This window comes from Strix aluco, chromosome 3 (genome assembly GCF_031877795.1).
Source record: "Strix aluco isolate bStrAlu1 chromosome 3, bStrAlu1.hap1, whole genome shotgun sequence".
NCBI lineage: Eukaryota > Metazoa > Chordata > Aves > Strigiformes > Strigidae > Strix > Strix aluco.
In genome coordinates, this window is record NC_133933.1 from 80,614,548 (window position 1) to 80,632,218 (window position 17,671).

The 17,671-nt window shown below is 42.5% G+C and overlaps 1 protein-coding gene across 2 annotated transcripts in view; it reads left to right on the forward strand.

The window, feature by feature from the left end:
* Positions 1 to 7,939: 7,939 nt before the first annotated feature.
* SLC22A16 (solute carrier family 22 member 16) overlaps positions 7,940 to 17,671 on the forward strand; it is a 38,206-nt gene continuing 28,474 nt past the window's right edge. For both annotated transcript variants that reach the window (XR_012622569.1, XM_074819334.1), the window contains exon 1: positions 7,940 to 8,061. Coding sequence is in view for 1 of the 2 variants with exons in the window: in XM_074819334.1 (XP_074675435.1) it covers positions 8,012 to 8,061 (50 nt within the window). In the remaining variant the exon portion in view is untranslated. The remainder of the gene's footprint in view (positions 8,062 to 17,671) is intronic.

The following is a 17,671-nucleotide window of genomic DNA, read 5'->3' on the forward strand; positions in this document are numbered from 1 at the left end:
TTGGCAAGTACTCACTGAGCATACCTGCCTCACTGTGGTCTTTTACCATATAGCAGCATCGACACATCCAGTAAAAGACAAACTGGGTCAACTGGGAGAAAAGCAACTGCAAAAAATAATCCAGGTCATTTCCACTGCAAGATTTAAGACCCAAGTGTATCAAAGGGAAAGCAAAGCAGCAGAAATGCTGTAAGAATATTGGCTTTGCTAGTATGTCACCAAAGTTCATGTTGTACTTTCACAGCAACATTTGTCCAAAGAACAACAGGACTCTACAAATCTTGAAGAATCACACATACCAATTCCAGAAGTGAAAAGGAGGGACAGCTTCAGCTGGCATCATGTTAAACTAGTGGTGGTTGTTAGGTTTTTCGGTGCAGGGTGTGTGCTATAGAGAGTGAAATGCCATCTGTTGTGGGACTCTCTACACAGACTTACCCTGTACAAGAAACTGAAGAGTTACAGTTAAGTGCATGATACCCAACATTGCCAGTGAATATTGCCCAAATGTGTAATTTTTCTTGCCTCTGTTGTTTAGGAGTGGTGGTGTGCCTGCAAGGAGAGACAAGACCGTTGCTTGGTAGGACTTCTGGAAGGTCCTTGCTGTAGTGTTTGCTGTCTGTGCTACTTGGCTTTGGCATACTCCTGCTTCCCTTGCACTACTTCTGTGTGGAAAAACCCACCTGGAGTATTGCTTGATGAGAGTGGCTGCTCCATACCTCTTAAGAAATTATGGATGTGGCAACAGGACTTGGTGCAAGGTTTTCTATGGGGTTGTGCTTGGACAAGGTTTTAGAATTAGAGTTTGGATATGCTTTCTAGCCATTTGTGGATTTCACCTGGCTCAGCTTTGCAGTAATCTTTAAAACTTTAAAGTGTTTGCGTAGCCAACATCAGCCTGAGATTGGACTTTCTGAGTGAGGGATGCTTGCATGCGTCTCTGGAAATTCAGTTAAACAAGCCTCTTTTTTCTTTGGCTCTTCATAGCCTAAATGTAATCAGTCCAGTGGATGCAAACTCACCTGTGGCAGTTTGTATCCCTAACTGGTATGCAGAATAGGAATGATTCTATAATTTTGTGTAGCAATAGTTTTTGAATCTGTTGGCAAAGTTGCCTAAAATCTTTGCCTTCAAATAAGACTTTTTGATGAGAGTATCTGACATTACCCGGCTGGATATCCGTGTATAGTCTCCGTCTGATTTTTGCCAAACACACACAAAATATGTCTCTTATTTTTAGTACATTTCTTAAAAGAAGGAAGTATTTTTTTCTCAAAAATTTCAGTTAGTCTTCATTGCTCTTCACCCTATGTTAAAGTCATCTTACATTAGGAAATAGGTAGCTCCTACTGACCTATGGAATGTAATTTCTGCTTGTCTGCTTTATTAGCCAGGGTGCTATTTTGCAGTATACAGTACACACAGTATGTATTCCAGATCCCTGAGGTGCTGTGCTTGGCATCCTTCCTGCTCTGAAATCTGTGCTGCCACTTCCTCATTGCTGAGACCACCAACAGACAGGATCTGGGAGTCCAAAATGCAGTGGTTTAAGACACTACTGGCACTCAGGTCCAACCCACCTTTCTGCCAACACAGACAGGGCCAAGTAACATGAAACCTCTACCTCAGCCAGCCTGTTTCACAGACCATATATTTGCTGAGGCATCTAGCAGAGGGCCACGGAGCAGACAGCTGGTATTGGTATCATCTTCAGTCACTTCATCTAAATCTGTCAGATCTCTCTTGACTGCGTCCTTGGTTATTCATGCTAAATAGCTTAAGCTAATGTGATATGCTGCTGTTTTTTCTGCACTGTTGAGAAGCCACAGTGCTTGCCTGTGAGGTCCCAAAGAAACTCCAGTTTTCAGAGAGAGCTCCATACATGGCAGCAGTGAAAGGAGTTCAGTTGCCAGCGTGGTTTAACTAATCAAGTGCAACAAAAAATTAATATAAATTTTCTCCTTGAATATATTTATAAGCTGGAAGGCACTATCTGCATGCCTGATCACTTGCATAGTGAAGGATATAGACTTTAAACTTGTTTTATTATCTAACTCATTTGATAAATATCTCTATATATGAGAATATGTCTACATAAGAGAATATCTACCTGTCTATAAAAGAGAAAAACATCTAATTTGATGATGTTTAGAAAATTGCAAGGGGTGGAGAATTCATCAGTTCCTTTGGTTGATGGTTCCAACAATTATCTACACTTTGCTATGGACATGGACCTTGTTTCTCATTTCAGTAAATCTGGCTTTAACTTACATCTTTTGACTTATATTATCTCTGTCTCTGCTAGTGTATAGGGCCACTTGGTAATTGTATTTTTTCCTTATTCAGGTCCTAATGCAGAATAAATTCTAGTAACTTCTTAATTTTACTTCTAACAAGATTACAAAGTTAAACTGTGAGCTCCCTTCCCCATCTTCAATGCTTTTTCTTCCCAATACCTGTTATTTCTGTCCTCCTGTATATAGAACACCATAAAAGTACAAACCAGCAAATCATAACTAGTACAGGATACAACTATAACTATATAACTAGGGCAGGATATAACTATATAACTAGTACAGGATATAACTATAACTGTATAACTAGTGCAGGATATTCTAAATGATGCATAGTCTAAAGATGCCTTGTTTGTTCTGCAATGAAATACAGACTGACAAAGAACAATTCTGCAACCCTGCTGACCCTGCTGTTGCAATCATACATGCTGCTGGTTTAGGAGTCCATAAGACTGCACTGTCCCTCTCCTGGTCACGTTAATGGTGAGGAAGTTGTGCTGAAAACCTTGGAGGAGACAGAGTTTGAGAGTGTCCCCTGGCGTGTTTTCTGATGCTGTGTCCTGGCTGATATGTGTTCACTGATCTTACAGGAAGGGAGGAAACACACTAAAAGAATAATAATTGAAACAAAATTAAAGACAGGATTTTGAATGTACCATGTTACGTTTAATTAGAGCTCTCTCTATGGAATTTCTCTTTAGTTTAAACTTTTGCTAAAAGGTATTTTTAAGATGTCTATCTGGTTTCTCTGACTTTTTATAAGGCATTCCTGAAGACTTCTATTGTAAAGATATCACAGAGTTTGCCTTCTGCTTTCCCTAGGAGGCCAGGCCTATGTGTACACCCTGTAGATGTAGTCCAAAACTGAAACAATATTCAGACAAATTCTCATTGCCATATTCCTTAGAGACCAATGGGCTTCTGTTATCCCAAAGACTTTAGATGAAGTAATGACCTGCAAAGCTCTCATTGTTTCCCTGCATATTCAGCTTACTTTTCTGAATTTCTGAATTATTTTTTCATGATTCAAAAAGGCTGTTTATTCATATTGGACAAGTATAGACAGTTTCCATGATTAAGTACTCTGTTCATATGCATTCATCATCTGTACAGCTGGAATAACTCCAAAGGGATACTGTGGAGGAAGAGCTCTTGAAAACGTGAAACTGAAGTAGCCCACACTGAAGTATCATGGTTAGATGTATCACTGTAGATGTTCACAGTACATCTAGGAGATACTCCCTAGGCTTCCAAAACTCTGTCTGGGCCTTTATTGTGCTGAATATAAATGCTGAGTGAGTTCTCTGTAGGAGTCTCTTTTGATTATTCCAGAGGCCCATCCAGGAGACAGTGGAAGAAAAAATATAGCCAGAGCCATAGCGAACTACTTTGGGCTGCTACAACTGCCTCGTGCCTGCCTGGCCTGCAGTCTGAGTAGCAGCACAGAGGAAAAGAAGATATATTGAGCATATTTGTCTCCTAGCAGCTGCCAAATAACCACTGTTCCATCAACCTTGCTATGGCTCTGATCCTTTAAGGTTGATGAGAAAATGCTTGGACTGTCATGAACAAACACAGCATTGCAGGGTTCCTTCCTTGCAGTTCAGGAGAAGCCCAAAAGTTTTTGCACAGCTGGGTGCACGTGCTGATCTGCTTCAGCAACCTACTTGCTACACTGCTGACCGTGTTTTTAAGTCTGTTAAATGTATAATGATGCACAAGCTATTTCAATCCAATTGCAAAACCTCAAAACCGCTGAAGTAAAACTCATATAATGCCTTATTTTACTTTCCAGCAGACGAAAGTAACATCTGCATCACTTCCCCACTTTTTGCAAAGACGAGTTTTCCACAAGCTTTTTTCACCACCAGCAATTCAATGGCTGACACACATTTATGCAAGTAAGACCCATTTTAGGTTTCTACTGTGTTTTCATTGATAAATGCACTTGCAATCGTCCTGCAGGTTTTCCCTGGAATGGAACAGGATTTGGTAACTTCAAAACAGGAGGTGAGAGAAGGTTACATTCAAGCTATGTTGTGGTTGCTTTCAGTGAGGTTTGTTTCACTAGTGTGATAAAAACAGACATCAGAGACCTCTCAGGGATGGACAATACCTGCATGTGGAGTGCTGGTGACAGGAGTTAGATCATCTGTGTTTCTTGCTTGACACAGCTGCAGTTCCTGCATGCCCTGTAATATTGCTCTTCATCTGTCGGTTACAAGCCTTATCAAAAGTAGTGGGGAAACAGATGAGCCAGAAGTTGGCTGCATTTAAGAAGTTATTACCTGTGTCTGTGGAAAGGTGTTTGCAACACTACCGGTTATCTGTGGTCCACACCACTTTGGTGTTCAGCGTTCAGCTGTAATTTAAGCTCAGCATGCATGTATGAATGTATTAGAACCACATCACAGGCATGTTCCTCATACACCTCTCGTATTGTGGTGACACCATAATTTGACTTAAAAAAGGGGAGACCAGGAACAGCCCTTACCAGTAGATGCCAGATTTTTCCTAGTGGGAATGGTAAACTAAAGGAGGTTATTTTGTAAGTCATTTCTTCTCCCATTACGAGTTGTTAAGATCACTTCTTCCTCAAGGACTGTGCAATATTGAATGTCTCTGTGGAACAACAGCTTGCTTGTGAGTGCCAAAAATGAGGTTAAACCTGTAACTGAAGTTTTTTGTGATGTGCCGTTGTATATTCCCCTTGCAGGATTAAAAGACCAACATTTAAAACTTCTAGAATACCCTGGAGAGTGTTGTCTGTTGTGAGCTCCCTCAATCTTCCCATCCCAGTGGTTTCCAAAGACGTTATAGGAAAGGAATCACAACCTCCTTTCAGTTTCTTCTGCTAATAAAATCCCTAAAATTCTGAAGTAAGTAGAGTTTGGATGTGGACGTTCTCATCCTGACACATTTTAATTATAGGCATTTTTTATTTCTTCTTTAGATGTTCCCTGTATTTTCCGTAGCACAAGAGTTTATCATGCAACACAATCCTTTGGAAAGAGAGATGTGTACTGTATGTGAACAGTACTATGACTATTTCTAGGTGACTCTGGTGAAAAACAACTCAGTGAGGAATAATGGTGACTAAAAGCAGAGTTATTATTTCATGTAGCATTGGTGTAACAGGATAGGAGGAAGGCAGGCTTAAAGCATGTTGTACATCTTCTCAGACTTGAAAGAAACAAGGCAAATCTGTGACCACCACACGTTTAAGGGAGCAGACATTGCAGACGTTACATTAATAACCTTTGGCAATGCAGACATGTGGGGGGTTGTTATTAACTTTAATAGGAGTGAGTGCAAATTTCCTTTCTTTACTCTGATATGGGCAGTAAAGTCATGATATTATCAGAGAGACAAGCATAGAGAGAAATGTGTGCAAGAACACCTGTGAGAGATTCCACAAAGACAAAACTATTTATGGATCTTTTTAGGTTTAGAAAATGGTGCTGAAAGCTGTTTATCTATTTATTTCCTGCTTGACTTTTACATCAAAAATAGATCTTCCCTATACCATAATGCTGTTGAAAATTAATGAATTTACTTGTTGTAGGAGGCAAGACACTAAAAACAGGCACATGAGCAGCAATGCAATATTTAGCCAGGATGTTTACTATTCGTTGGTGTTTGTTTTTGCAAATAACTATTTAACTAGGGTGGCTCTTTGGAGAAAGAAGCGCTTTGTTGAAGTTACCAGTGCTGCATTCAAGCACATACCATTTCAAACCTGGAAAACATTCTCCAGAAAAAAACCCAGGACGATTAAATTTAATGCTGATATTTATAAGGTAAAACCCAAGCAATTAAAAAATTCTTACCAAAAGCAAACAAATCTGTCCTTAAGACTTACTAGTTTACGTATCCTTAAGAAAGTAACTGCAACAAACCCTAGACTTGGTGTTAAAAATGTCCTTTGCAGATGCACAGAGACATATGGGGAGCTTTGTCAAATGTAGCAATGCCTTCAAAACTGTTGGGTGAGGTGAGGGGCATAACAACACACTAGCTGTGAGGAGCAATCCTCTGCTGAGCTTATTATTCAGATTCCTAGTTGTGTAATGTGATATTTGCTCATTTTGCTGGTCCGGTCAGAAGTCACTCAGAGCCAAGGAGCCTGACAAACATCTGCTTTTTCCAGGTCTACACTGGAACAGATTGTCACCCCGAAGCCCCAACATCTGCTCTGCGCAGAGGAACAGTTGTGGCGCTTGCTTGGTGCCAGAGCCTCTTAAAGGCACATTTCCCTGCGAATCGATGCATCCTGACAGCCCGTGTGGTAGCAGAAGTATTTGGGTCAGGTTTTGGAAAGGGACGGTTGACTTCCAGTGGTTTAACAGGGGTTTACCACTCAGCTTTTTCTGTGTTTCCTAAAAAATGAAGTATGCATATAATAAGATTGAATTAACTTGGATTTTCTGGGTTTTTTTCCCGTGTTTTTCAACAGAGCAGCCCAGAAAGAGCTCATGCAATCTGCTGGAAATGTGTCTTTCATCACAGATTCATAAAATAATTTAGGTTGGAAGGAGACTTTGGAGGGCATCTGGCCCATCTCCTCACTTGGAGCAGGAACAACTTTGAATTTGGATCTACCCGGGAAATCACGTGCTCTGGGGAGGAAAAGCCTTAAGAGCTGCCCCTGCAACAGTTTTTTTCTATATCTTGCCTAATTGTCAGAGCCCAGAGCGACTGGGCTGCTCGAGCATATCTGTTCTGACAAAACCCACTGCTACGTTATTTACAAAGGTCTCCTGTCCTAACCGGCTTTGCTAATCCTCAAGCAATCTCAAATTGGTTATCTTGGCCTACTCTGGGTAAGACAGAAAAATAAGTCCAAATGTAATTGAGGCTTCATTACACATTGGAATACTAATGACAGTCATGCAGATATGGGACACATTACATATTTTACCTTTATTAAATGATAATACTATTTTACATGACGTGCTAAAACTTGGGAAAAAAAAACCCAAAACATGTAATATATCCACTTAACAGAGAAGATTATGAAGCTACTAAAAATTACTCTTATTAACATTCAGATAACGTCCTGGGAAAAAATGTTTATACCCTCCTTTAATTGAAATCGTCCATATGAAATACACTAGAGCCTGGAACACCAGATTATTAATGATTGTCACAGGAGGACTGAAGCACATAATTGCCTCCTTTAATTTAATTTTAATGGAGGAAAAAAAAAAAAGAGACGCTGCCCGACGGGATAGGCAGAGACCCCGCTCCCACTCGGTCTGTGGGAGAGGCGAAGCCGCTCGCCGGGGAAGGAAAGCCCGAAGGCGGTCAGACGGAACGAGAATCCCTCTGCCCCGCGCCCCGCCTGCCCGCTGCCCGCTGCCCGCTGCCCCCAGGCCCAGCCCGCCCAGCCGCCCCTGCCCGGCGGGCGGTGGTCCCGCTGCCCCACGGCAGGCAGGGCCCCGGCCTTGGCGGCTCCGCCGAGCCCGTCCCCGTCGCCGTGGCCACGCGGGGGGCGGTTGGCGGCGGGGCGGTGACCGTTGGGGCGGTGACCGTTATGCGGGCGCCCCGCCCCCGGCCCGCCCGCTGAGGGGCCGCGCGCGCCGTCCTTGCGGCCGGCCGGCGGGCGGGGCGCCGCCCCCCACCGGGGGCCGGACGGGGAACGGGACGGGACGGTGCCTCTTCTCCGCACCACCGGGACAACGGCACCGAGGCTCCCGGCTTGCCGCCGCCCCGCCATGGCCCCCAGCTCCGAGCGGCTCTTCGACTCCCTGGGACACTTCGGCAGGTACCGGGGCAGCCCCGTCCCGTCCCCGGTGGGCTGCAGCCCGCCGCCCCGCGCGCTCGCACCGGCGGGCGGGCGGGCACAGGGACTGTCACACCGCACCCACGCAGCGCCGTGCGAGGAGCGGCGGGCGGCCACGCGGGCGGCCGGGAGTCAGAGTTGCGCCCACGGGGACCCGCAGGCACGGGGCGGGGGGGCGAGGCAGGGAGACATACCCGCGCATGGCGCGGCCGCGCGGCGTTGCGTGGGGAGCCAGGCGCGCGCGCGCAGGCGGAGACACGCGCCACACGCGGAGGAGCTGACCCCCGCGCTACGCGCGCGGCAGCCCGGGGTGGAAACTGGCACGGGACGGGCCGGCACGGGCACGTGTGTGCGCCCCCGCGTACCGTCTGCCGCCCACGCGCTGCGAGGCGTGCCTGTGCGCGCACACACCACGCACGCGCAGCGGCGTGGGCGCCGCGTGCCCCCCTGCCCCCGCGGGCTGCCCGCTCGCGCACCTGCAGGCAGCGGGTGCCGTCCTGCCCGCTGCGCCCGCAGCCGCGCGCGGTCGTGTAGGCGCGCTCTGAGGCGCTGACACACACGCGCGCACAGAGCCCCAGCCCCGGGAACAGCCGGGACACGTCGGGGTGATGGCAGGGTACAGGCAGCGCGTGTAGCAGCACTGCGGGACACGCAGACGGGCTGTTTGGGCACAGGGGCACAGGCTTGTCGTGGGCGATAGACGCCGTGTTTTTATTGAGGTGGGGCTGGTTGCGTGTGATGCGTGGATATGGAGTGTAGGGACATACATTTATCTGTATGGTAAGTGGGGTGATGCGCTGTGGCGAGTTTTCTTCGATGTGGTTTGTGAGTATGATGTGTGTGTGTATGGGCCAGGGTTTGTTAGATGGGATACACAGATGTGGTAAGTGTGTGCGTGTCTGTTTCTGTACTGTGAGTGCAGGGCTGGTGTGTGCTTGTAGGAGGTAATGGAGAAGAACTGTTCGGCAAGGAAATGAAATTTCAGAGGATATGAATTGTAAGATTAAGAGGCACACATCCTCACAATAGGTTCTGCCCTGTACTTTCACAGTGCGCCGATCGACATGGGTTTTGCAGGTGCATACTCCTCGGAGCAGACGTCTGGAATAGAGCCATGTGTCACAATTTGGCTGCAATTTCAAGCTGTTGAATTGCAGCATTGCACTTTCTAGCTCGGTCACCAGTGGGCTAGCCTAACCCACAGGGTTGATCTCCTCTCTGTCAGGGGCAGGTAGAAGCGGCATTTTGAACAAAGCCTGGGAGCTCCTGTTAATGGTAGAAGTGCATACCTGAACTCTGCAGCAGAATTGGCTCTTAATATCATGTACAAGCAGTAGTGGTGGGTATCAATAGTCTCTGCAGATGGTTAGGATGGAAAGACTTTTTCTTTGCTTAACTGGTACCTATGCTTAAATTACATGTTTGGCTAGATTGTGACTTACATGCCTATCTGTGTGAACAGTATCTCATTCATTATCAGTTCTGGGTCAGCAACAAAAATACCTTGTTATAGAATCATAGAATAGTTTGCGGTGGAAGGAACCTTTAAAGGTCATCTAGTCCAACCCCTCTGCAGTGTGCAGGGAGAAGTAGGAGAGACTTGTTCTGTGTGAACTAGGAGAGAAATCCTAGCAATGAGTTTATTTTGCTGTTGCTCTTCTGTCTTGCATGCTCTTTGCAGAAAGCAGGCACGTGACACTGAAACAATACAAAAGTAGTTATTCCTAACTACCAAAGTAGTTTTCCTGCTTGAAAATATTTATTAATACTTTAGATAAAGTTTTCACAACTACTTCTTGCAGTTAAAGGGAGAACAATTCTACAATGATAACCTCACATCTAGGGGCCAGATTATTTGAGATGCAGTTCAACAGGGGTTGCTTAAACCTAGGTTTAAGACCTTTGAGATGAACTGCAGGCTACAAAAATTTGCAGTCATGTTAGACTCATGGCTGTTTGAGATTTCAAAGACACATCCTAAAAGTAAGTATAATAGTAGTTTATGGTGGATATACCTATTTAAAAAGTGTAAAAAGCTCTTTTTAATCCCTTGATGCTGCTAGATAAATGATCATACTTTGTTTAAAAAGTTGTTCTGAACTGTAGCTATGAAGTTAGTTCTGATTAGTTTGTATTTATGCATCATCATGGCACTGACAGATAATCGACCATTTCTTCAGTCCGGGCAATACTTATAAGGCCCACATAACCTGTGCACTACATATAGATTCTGTAGATTTGCCACAGTCAGATTCTGAGCAATCCAAGCGTGACTGTTAGTATTTTGAGACTGTTTTGATTTTCTTAAAATCTGACAGATGCAGTAAAGAATGGCCAGCTGTTTATGTGTATATAAATATATACATGGAGAGAGTATGTATGCATTATATAGGTATGTAATATATCTCATATATGTAACTGTATAAAAATTATTCATATACAGATAATATATAAACCTTTCACTTTGATTAAGATTGTGAATTTTGCAGAACTGACATTCACATGGATTCTGACTATTTTGCTTTCCATTCAGACTCTCCTTCTGAAGTCTCAGTGATGCTATAGTTCTTACTGGAGTCCTGAGACATGCATGAACAACCATAAAAATGTAACGGCTTCTGTATCCTTTGCCATTAAAGGAAGACTTTAATGCCTGTCTTTGGATTTGGGCATGGGTAGCATCTGTGGCCTATAATTTCAAGAAGGTTGTTTTAAACACTGTTCTTGAGTCTGTCTCTGGAGCATGAGATCATCACTGCTCGCTGTTGCAGAGGTGAATGACAAAAATAGTCCTGTCTGCCTCAAATGGCCTCATCTCTAATGAGCTGCCAGACCTTAAGGCTCCCAATTTACCTGCACTGAACTGCACTCTTCTCCCATGCAGCAGTTGCTGCCAGGCTGTGCCTATGGGCTCTCCCTCTCTGCCCCTGCCCCTTCCCCAGCCCCTTTCTGCCCACCCACTCCAGCTGCAAAAACCCACTCAGGGGCCCATCAGGTATTGAGGATATAGTCAGCTACTTGCCATCACTGGAAGTGACTGTGGTCAGTCATTTCCCCTGTACTGGGAAAGGGGAAACACAACTAATGGGCATAAAGTTGGTAGCAGAGTGGGTGCATGGTGGGGAGGTGTGCCTTAGGACCTGGCTGGCTGGCTCACACTGCCCCCACATCTAGTTCCCAGGTAAACTAAAGGTCTTTTAATAACTTTAGTGACTTTATTCTACCAGCAGGACACAGAATTTACTTATCTGGCTGCTGGTGAGGAACAGGCTATGTATTTTGCAGCTCTGATCTACACCATGACAGAGTGCTGAATGGAGAGATGATCTAATCAGGAATAGCTGCCTAGAGAGAAATCTGGTAAGGTACCTCTTATCCTAAGTGTGGATGGGAGTAAGGATTTGATTTCCTAGCTGGAACGTCTGGTAGCTATGAGATGCAACTTACATGGTACGTAGAGTTTTCCGTGTGATTTACAGTTTTCAAATCTTGGCTTATACTTTAGCTAAAAGCAGGTGGTGAAAATTGTCAGGGAAAGAGGGGAGGATTGGGTGTCACTGACACTATTTACAGGCTTTGTGATGAAGTATTTCCAGAATCTTTTAAAAGATTGACTTTTCTTTTAAAGTAGTCTGTCTTTTACAAAGTTGAGTAAGTTATCCAGATTTTCAAGTGCTGGTTTTATAAATTATGTATTTTAATAGCAGTTAGACTATCTAATAAATTAACAATGACTGCTCTTTACTGAAATGTTTGTGTATCTATTCAGTTTTTAACATCTTTACATTGTTGTCTTATCTGAACTTGTTGCCTGGTCAGTGGAGTTGCTACAGTTTGGATTTTAGAGGCAACCAATACAAGGATTAGCGATGGCTGCTGTGAGGAGGAGAGAAGCAGGACAGGCTGCCTTTGGATAGGATGCTATACGTTGCAGTCAAACATGGAGTTTAGTAGAGGTTAATCCATTTACCAACAGTTTCAACATTTTCTGTTAATTTCCCTGGAACTTTTCTAGTGTTCCTAAATATACCAGAGACTATGCTTAGCTCATAAAAAACCTGGTTTGACTTTTGTAGAGATTCTTTTAATGGACTTGAACAACGCAGACCCTGCTGGTCAGTGCCATAGTAGCAATATTTGAACACTCAGTGCTAACGCCATTTCTCTTGTCCCTACTTTGTAGGGCTCTTGCTTCACTTCTAAAGTCCTGTACCAAAAGGTCTATCTTCTTTTCACATCTCAGAACTTTTCCAGGCTCCTATTTTCATGCTGATGCGCTTATCCTCTCTCTTGTTTCATAGCTCACAGCTCTTGTGATCAGATTACTTCTTCTGCAGATTGTGGTGTGTACATGTTACTTCCAGGAATTCTTGGGTTTGTATCAAATAACAGAGTCCCAAGTATCTCAAAGATCATGCTCACCACTTCTTTTCACAAAAAGAAATTAAGAATACTTCCAAGCAATGATTTTTCAAATCCAAATATTTTACAGATGTCTGGAAATGTTCTTCCCCAGCAAAAATACATTTTTCAAGTGGAGAAGTGTACTTGCTGGACATGCAAAGAAATTGGTTTTCCTTTTCCAAGTTAGCATGGAGAAACAAGCAATCATATTCAGCATTTGAACAGAAGATTAGCTTTAACTTAGAAAATGGAAACATTACAAGCTTTTTCTGAAACACTGATACATTTGGAGTTTAGTACATCCTCTACAAAATTAATATTTTTAAGCAATATAATGTGAATTTCTCTTTAAGCTTTGAGTAGTTCCCTGAAGATGAACAAAATACTGTGGTCTGGAGATTGCTTTCCAAAAAACATTTTTCCCCCCATATTCAGGCTGCTTTATACAGTGGAAAAGTTTGTCACAACATATCTGTCATTCAGTTTTCAAAATGTATCAGTGGACAGCTGTTTGTGTTTACTGGAATGTGCCAGACATAAGAATCTCAAATCTAAGTCTTCCTTTGGCTCCTAGTCAGGGGTGGTGTTTGACAGAAATGCTTGATAAATGTTCTTCAGCTTTATAACTATGCTATATTATAACATCTGAATCAGCCTGTGCTCATCTCAAATGTCCATCGGATAAAATAAGTGGACTTGGCTGCATTTCATTTTCTTCCCTTTTTTTTTTTGGGGCGGGGAGGTGTGTCCGGATATTTTGCAGAGTACTTGATCCTGTTGGTTGAATGGCATCATAATAGCCTTGGAGAAGCGAGACAAGCCATGTGTTTTCACAGAGCAGACTCTAACAGCTTAAACAAAGATCTTATTATCTATGCCTGACTAGGCAAAAGTAGAAATACTCTCAAGACTCAAAATTGGATACTGGCAAGTGCTCCTGGATAATGGTGACAACGCACTAGCAGTGTGGTCTACAAGAGGTACTGACGTATTTGCTGGGATCCAGCTCATATCGGAGGCAGTCCAGCACAGAATCTGCACAGACAAAAGTGTACTGCATCAGAATGTGCTGGCAACCTCACCCTGCCTGTTTCTGGATTGAAAAACTAGATAATAATAGAAGTAGATTAAAAAGTAGATTACAATAACAGAAAAATAACTAAATAAAAGCAGGATGAAATTGTACTTATACTGTCCATTACTTCTCTAAGGCTAAAACCTACAATACAAGAAACACTCAAACTTAAAGCTAGTAAATCAATTACAATTTGTAAACCAGCTGCTGAGATTCAGACTGTACCTCTGAAATGTTGGCAACCCCCCAGGGTGGCTTCTAGACAAAGTTGTAGCATGGACATGGTTATGACAGCATGAGGCAATTGTCACATACATCAAGGAGCTGGTGGTCAGCTGTTTCATCCCAAAATATTATGGTATGAACGAAAATGAAATATATATGGCACTGCACAGTGTGTTCCCTGTAATACAATGCCTGGGACTGGGATATCACTCCTATAAAAGCTCTGTCAATAATTTTCTCATAATAGTCATGATTTTCAGCAGTACTAAGATATCTCAAAGTTGGAAGGAAATGTTTTCTAAAAGGGCTTACTCATGGAAAGTTGGAGCAGTTTATTGCAGGAAGTAAAACCATACAAGTAGGAAACAACGTTAAATTTAGAGAATTTTTCTAAGGCCCCAGAAGTCTTCAGCACATGCTATGAAAATTTCAGTGCTACCATTTTGCTATACACAACAAGAATGGAACTGAGATACATGGTTTGAGGCATGAAGCTATCACAGCTGAGCAAGAACGTGAGATTCTCAACTTCTCAGAAATATGGAAAAAATAGCAAGACAGAGAAAATTTCAACTGAGGTAGCTATGTCTCAGTTGCAAGGCCAAGACTGGAAAAAGTGTGATGACAAACTGTACAAGACAGAGATTTACAATTGCTAATAATGATGGTTGATCTGTCAGATTGTCCATATACTTGGAGAGAAATCTCAGCTGTCTTTGAAAAATACTGAAATTACCTAGAGAGCTAATATATACCTTAATGTCATATATTGACAGCTCACTCACTCAGAGCAGATGTTCTCTGAAAATCACACACAATGAAAATGTGGTTTGAGGAATCTAGAAGTGCCATCCATTGGATCACAGACTGAACCCTTTTCTCAAGAAAATGTTTTCATTAAGAGGTGAAGTTGGGTTTCCTCTTTCTATTATTTGGAGGCATTACTATTAGGTAGCAGCATCAGAGGTGCAGCCTCAGCAGTGGTGCTTAGGCAAGAATACAGGACAAGCCCTGGAGAATAGATGGAAAAGGCTGATAAGGCAGCAGGAAGTAGAAAAGAAGTGCAGAGAAGGTGCTTCAAAGAACTGGGAATAAATTGCTGCTCTATAAAGAGCAATCAGCACCACAGTTTGGATGGAGCTCAGTGCCATTTAAATGTGTTGTATCCATGATGGCCTGGACTTTTCCAGCCATATTGAGACTTCTCTGAGTTGTGAAAGAGATTTGGAAGGATCTAAGTTCTTACCTCATACATCTGTATAAGCCTATACTAGCTGTGTGGGGAAATCAGATCTCGAAATCAAGGCGCTAGTGAGCTCATCTCACTGTACAGGCCTATAGTATAAACTTCAGACATCTGCATTAGTCACCTTGTCAGGGGGGAGAATTAGACCCTTTAAGGGCATGATCCATCTGTTTTATTTTCAATGAGTGGTTTAGGACAAGATAAATGGTGCACCTAGATTTGTCTGTGATTCCTCACTGAGTGAAAAGGGGGTCTAGAGAATTAGTACAGATGTGTCTGGATTGCGTACTGTATACAGTATATTGCATCCAAGTGTACAGTATACATGCAGATTCTTTACTTTCAACCTGAATTAACTATCTAACGCTTAACTAGAAGGTTGGGGTGTGGGAAATGCTTCTGGCAGGACACTTTCACAGCATTAGCCAGCATCTCAGGACAACATGCAGCAGATAATCAAGATCCTTGCATCACTCTGCTGTCAGGCATCAGAAAAACTGTCACACATGCAACAATACTACTGTTAAAATGCTTGCTACGTTGTTGGTTTTCCATCAGCAAGCCTTGCTGTCAGTTCTTTGAATACAGGTAATTCCAGGAAAGATTGATTTAGGTGAACTGTTGAATCGAGAGCATTTAGAGCAGAGAAATAAGATGAAGCCTGTTCTGAAAACATGGAAATCCCAAAGCTATAGAAAGTGAGGGAATAAAACCTGCAACTGACTTTCTGAGAAGAAAAAAGGAAGATTAATGCAATCATTTAGAACTTAGGAAGTAGGCAAAAATACATTTTTTTAGCCTTTAAATTGCAGACATAGATCTTTGTGTCCTTTATGAAAAATTAGAAAATATTGCTAATAATACTAATGTAGCCCTTCTTCTATAAATAAATATTACCATATCTATGTTGTAATATTTCATTTGGTGGATGACTGACTAGTGCTAGAAAGAAAGTCAGATAGAAAAGGAGAAAAATAAGTAATAATAGATAAGCAATATCCCAAAGCATTCTCCCACACAAAGCCATTGGATATATGGTGAAATTACACTGAGACCACATTTCATTTAAATAATTTATATTCATGGCTCATATTCCTGAACAAATTACTGGCTGGATTTTTTTTCTGCATCTTTGAGACTGGTGTAGGTCAGCAGATCTGGGAAATACCATAAACTTTTTACAGCTCTACCCTTCTAAGAGAGGCAATTCGTGTTAGTCCCAGGGTCAGAGCAACTGGGACCTCATCTCATTTACATTTGTATTTTAGGCTCTTCAGAGAACTGTCATCCTTTGTAGATCAGCATAGCCAAGCTGAGTTCTGTCTCACTTATCCATTGAGAATAGAGGGGACAGTTGGTACGATAGATTTATGTAGAAGAATCCTGGTAAGTCTGAGCAGAATCCAGCTTCTTTATTGGATTCTTATGGAGAATGGGACTAGTATATTGCTTGTAAGTATTTATGTAAGGTTAGAAAATAGCATTATTCCAGATCATTCCCTTGTATGAGCTACCGTAAGAGAAAGACTCAAGGAAAGAGCCTGATAGTGTTGTGGAAGTATAAGCAGGTAAAAGAGCATTACAGAATATAAGAGGTCAAAGTGCATTCTTAGCCTTGGAAACAGTCAAATCTGTTATCTGCATTTCTTTGTTTTTAATTTAAATTACTACTAATTTTAACAGTTCAAAGAGAAAGGTAGTAGAATCATCTTCCTTGAATGACAGGAAATGAAAAGGTTGCTTTCAATTAAGAAGTCCAGAACAATGTAGAATAACTCATTCTGTTGGTCATGAACTATGAAAATATCTTGTCTTTGGAGAGATCAATAATGCTGTTAAGATTTTGACTAATCTTTTTTAGAAAGGTTGTAGAAAAGCTCTTTGTCTAATCTAATCAAAGGCAGTCTGTCAAATACACAAGATCTATTAAATCAACTTTCAGCATTTCATATGATTTTATGTACTTTGCAATGCGTAAATCTCTCAGAGGAGAGAAAACAGAAATACTTTTCTTTTCCTGTGAAGGCACAGGCTAGCCAAACCAATATCCAGGACTGAAACTGGAAGGGGATTTAAGTAAACAAAAATTGGACAGAAGTTTGTGACCAGGCTGCTAATCAAAACAAACCAAACTGAAAAGCTCTCCAGTGGGAATGAATCATTTAATAAGGTCTTATTACGGGGCAAATTCCCATGACCATTTGGGGAGAAGGGGTTGAGGACTTCTAGGCGAAGAGAAGGTTACACATTTGCTGTGAAGAGAAACAGTTTGGAGGGAAGGTGAGCTGCAAACCTGCAAAAGAAGCTGAAAGTCCTCTTGCGCTCAGTTAACCTTCTTTTATGTGGGTTTAGAGATAACCTGCCTTGCCTTGGAGAAGATAGCTTGTCAGGGGTACTAACCTGGCGAGCAGGAACATGGGTGGGACAGACTGGCTGACCTTGCAAGAACCTCTGAACAGCCCTTGCAAGAGCTGATGAACTATTGGTGGATCATCAGTGTAGACTCCTGAAAAGAGAGGAGGAAGGGAGCTATGTCTTACTCCTCTTTGGTGACCTAACTGAGCTTTGACAAAGTCTGTAGAAGATACAAGCTACTCTGTTACACAAAGAGAGAAAAGCTGTTGGTGTGGAGGCTATTTTCC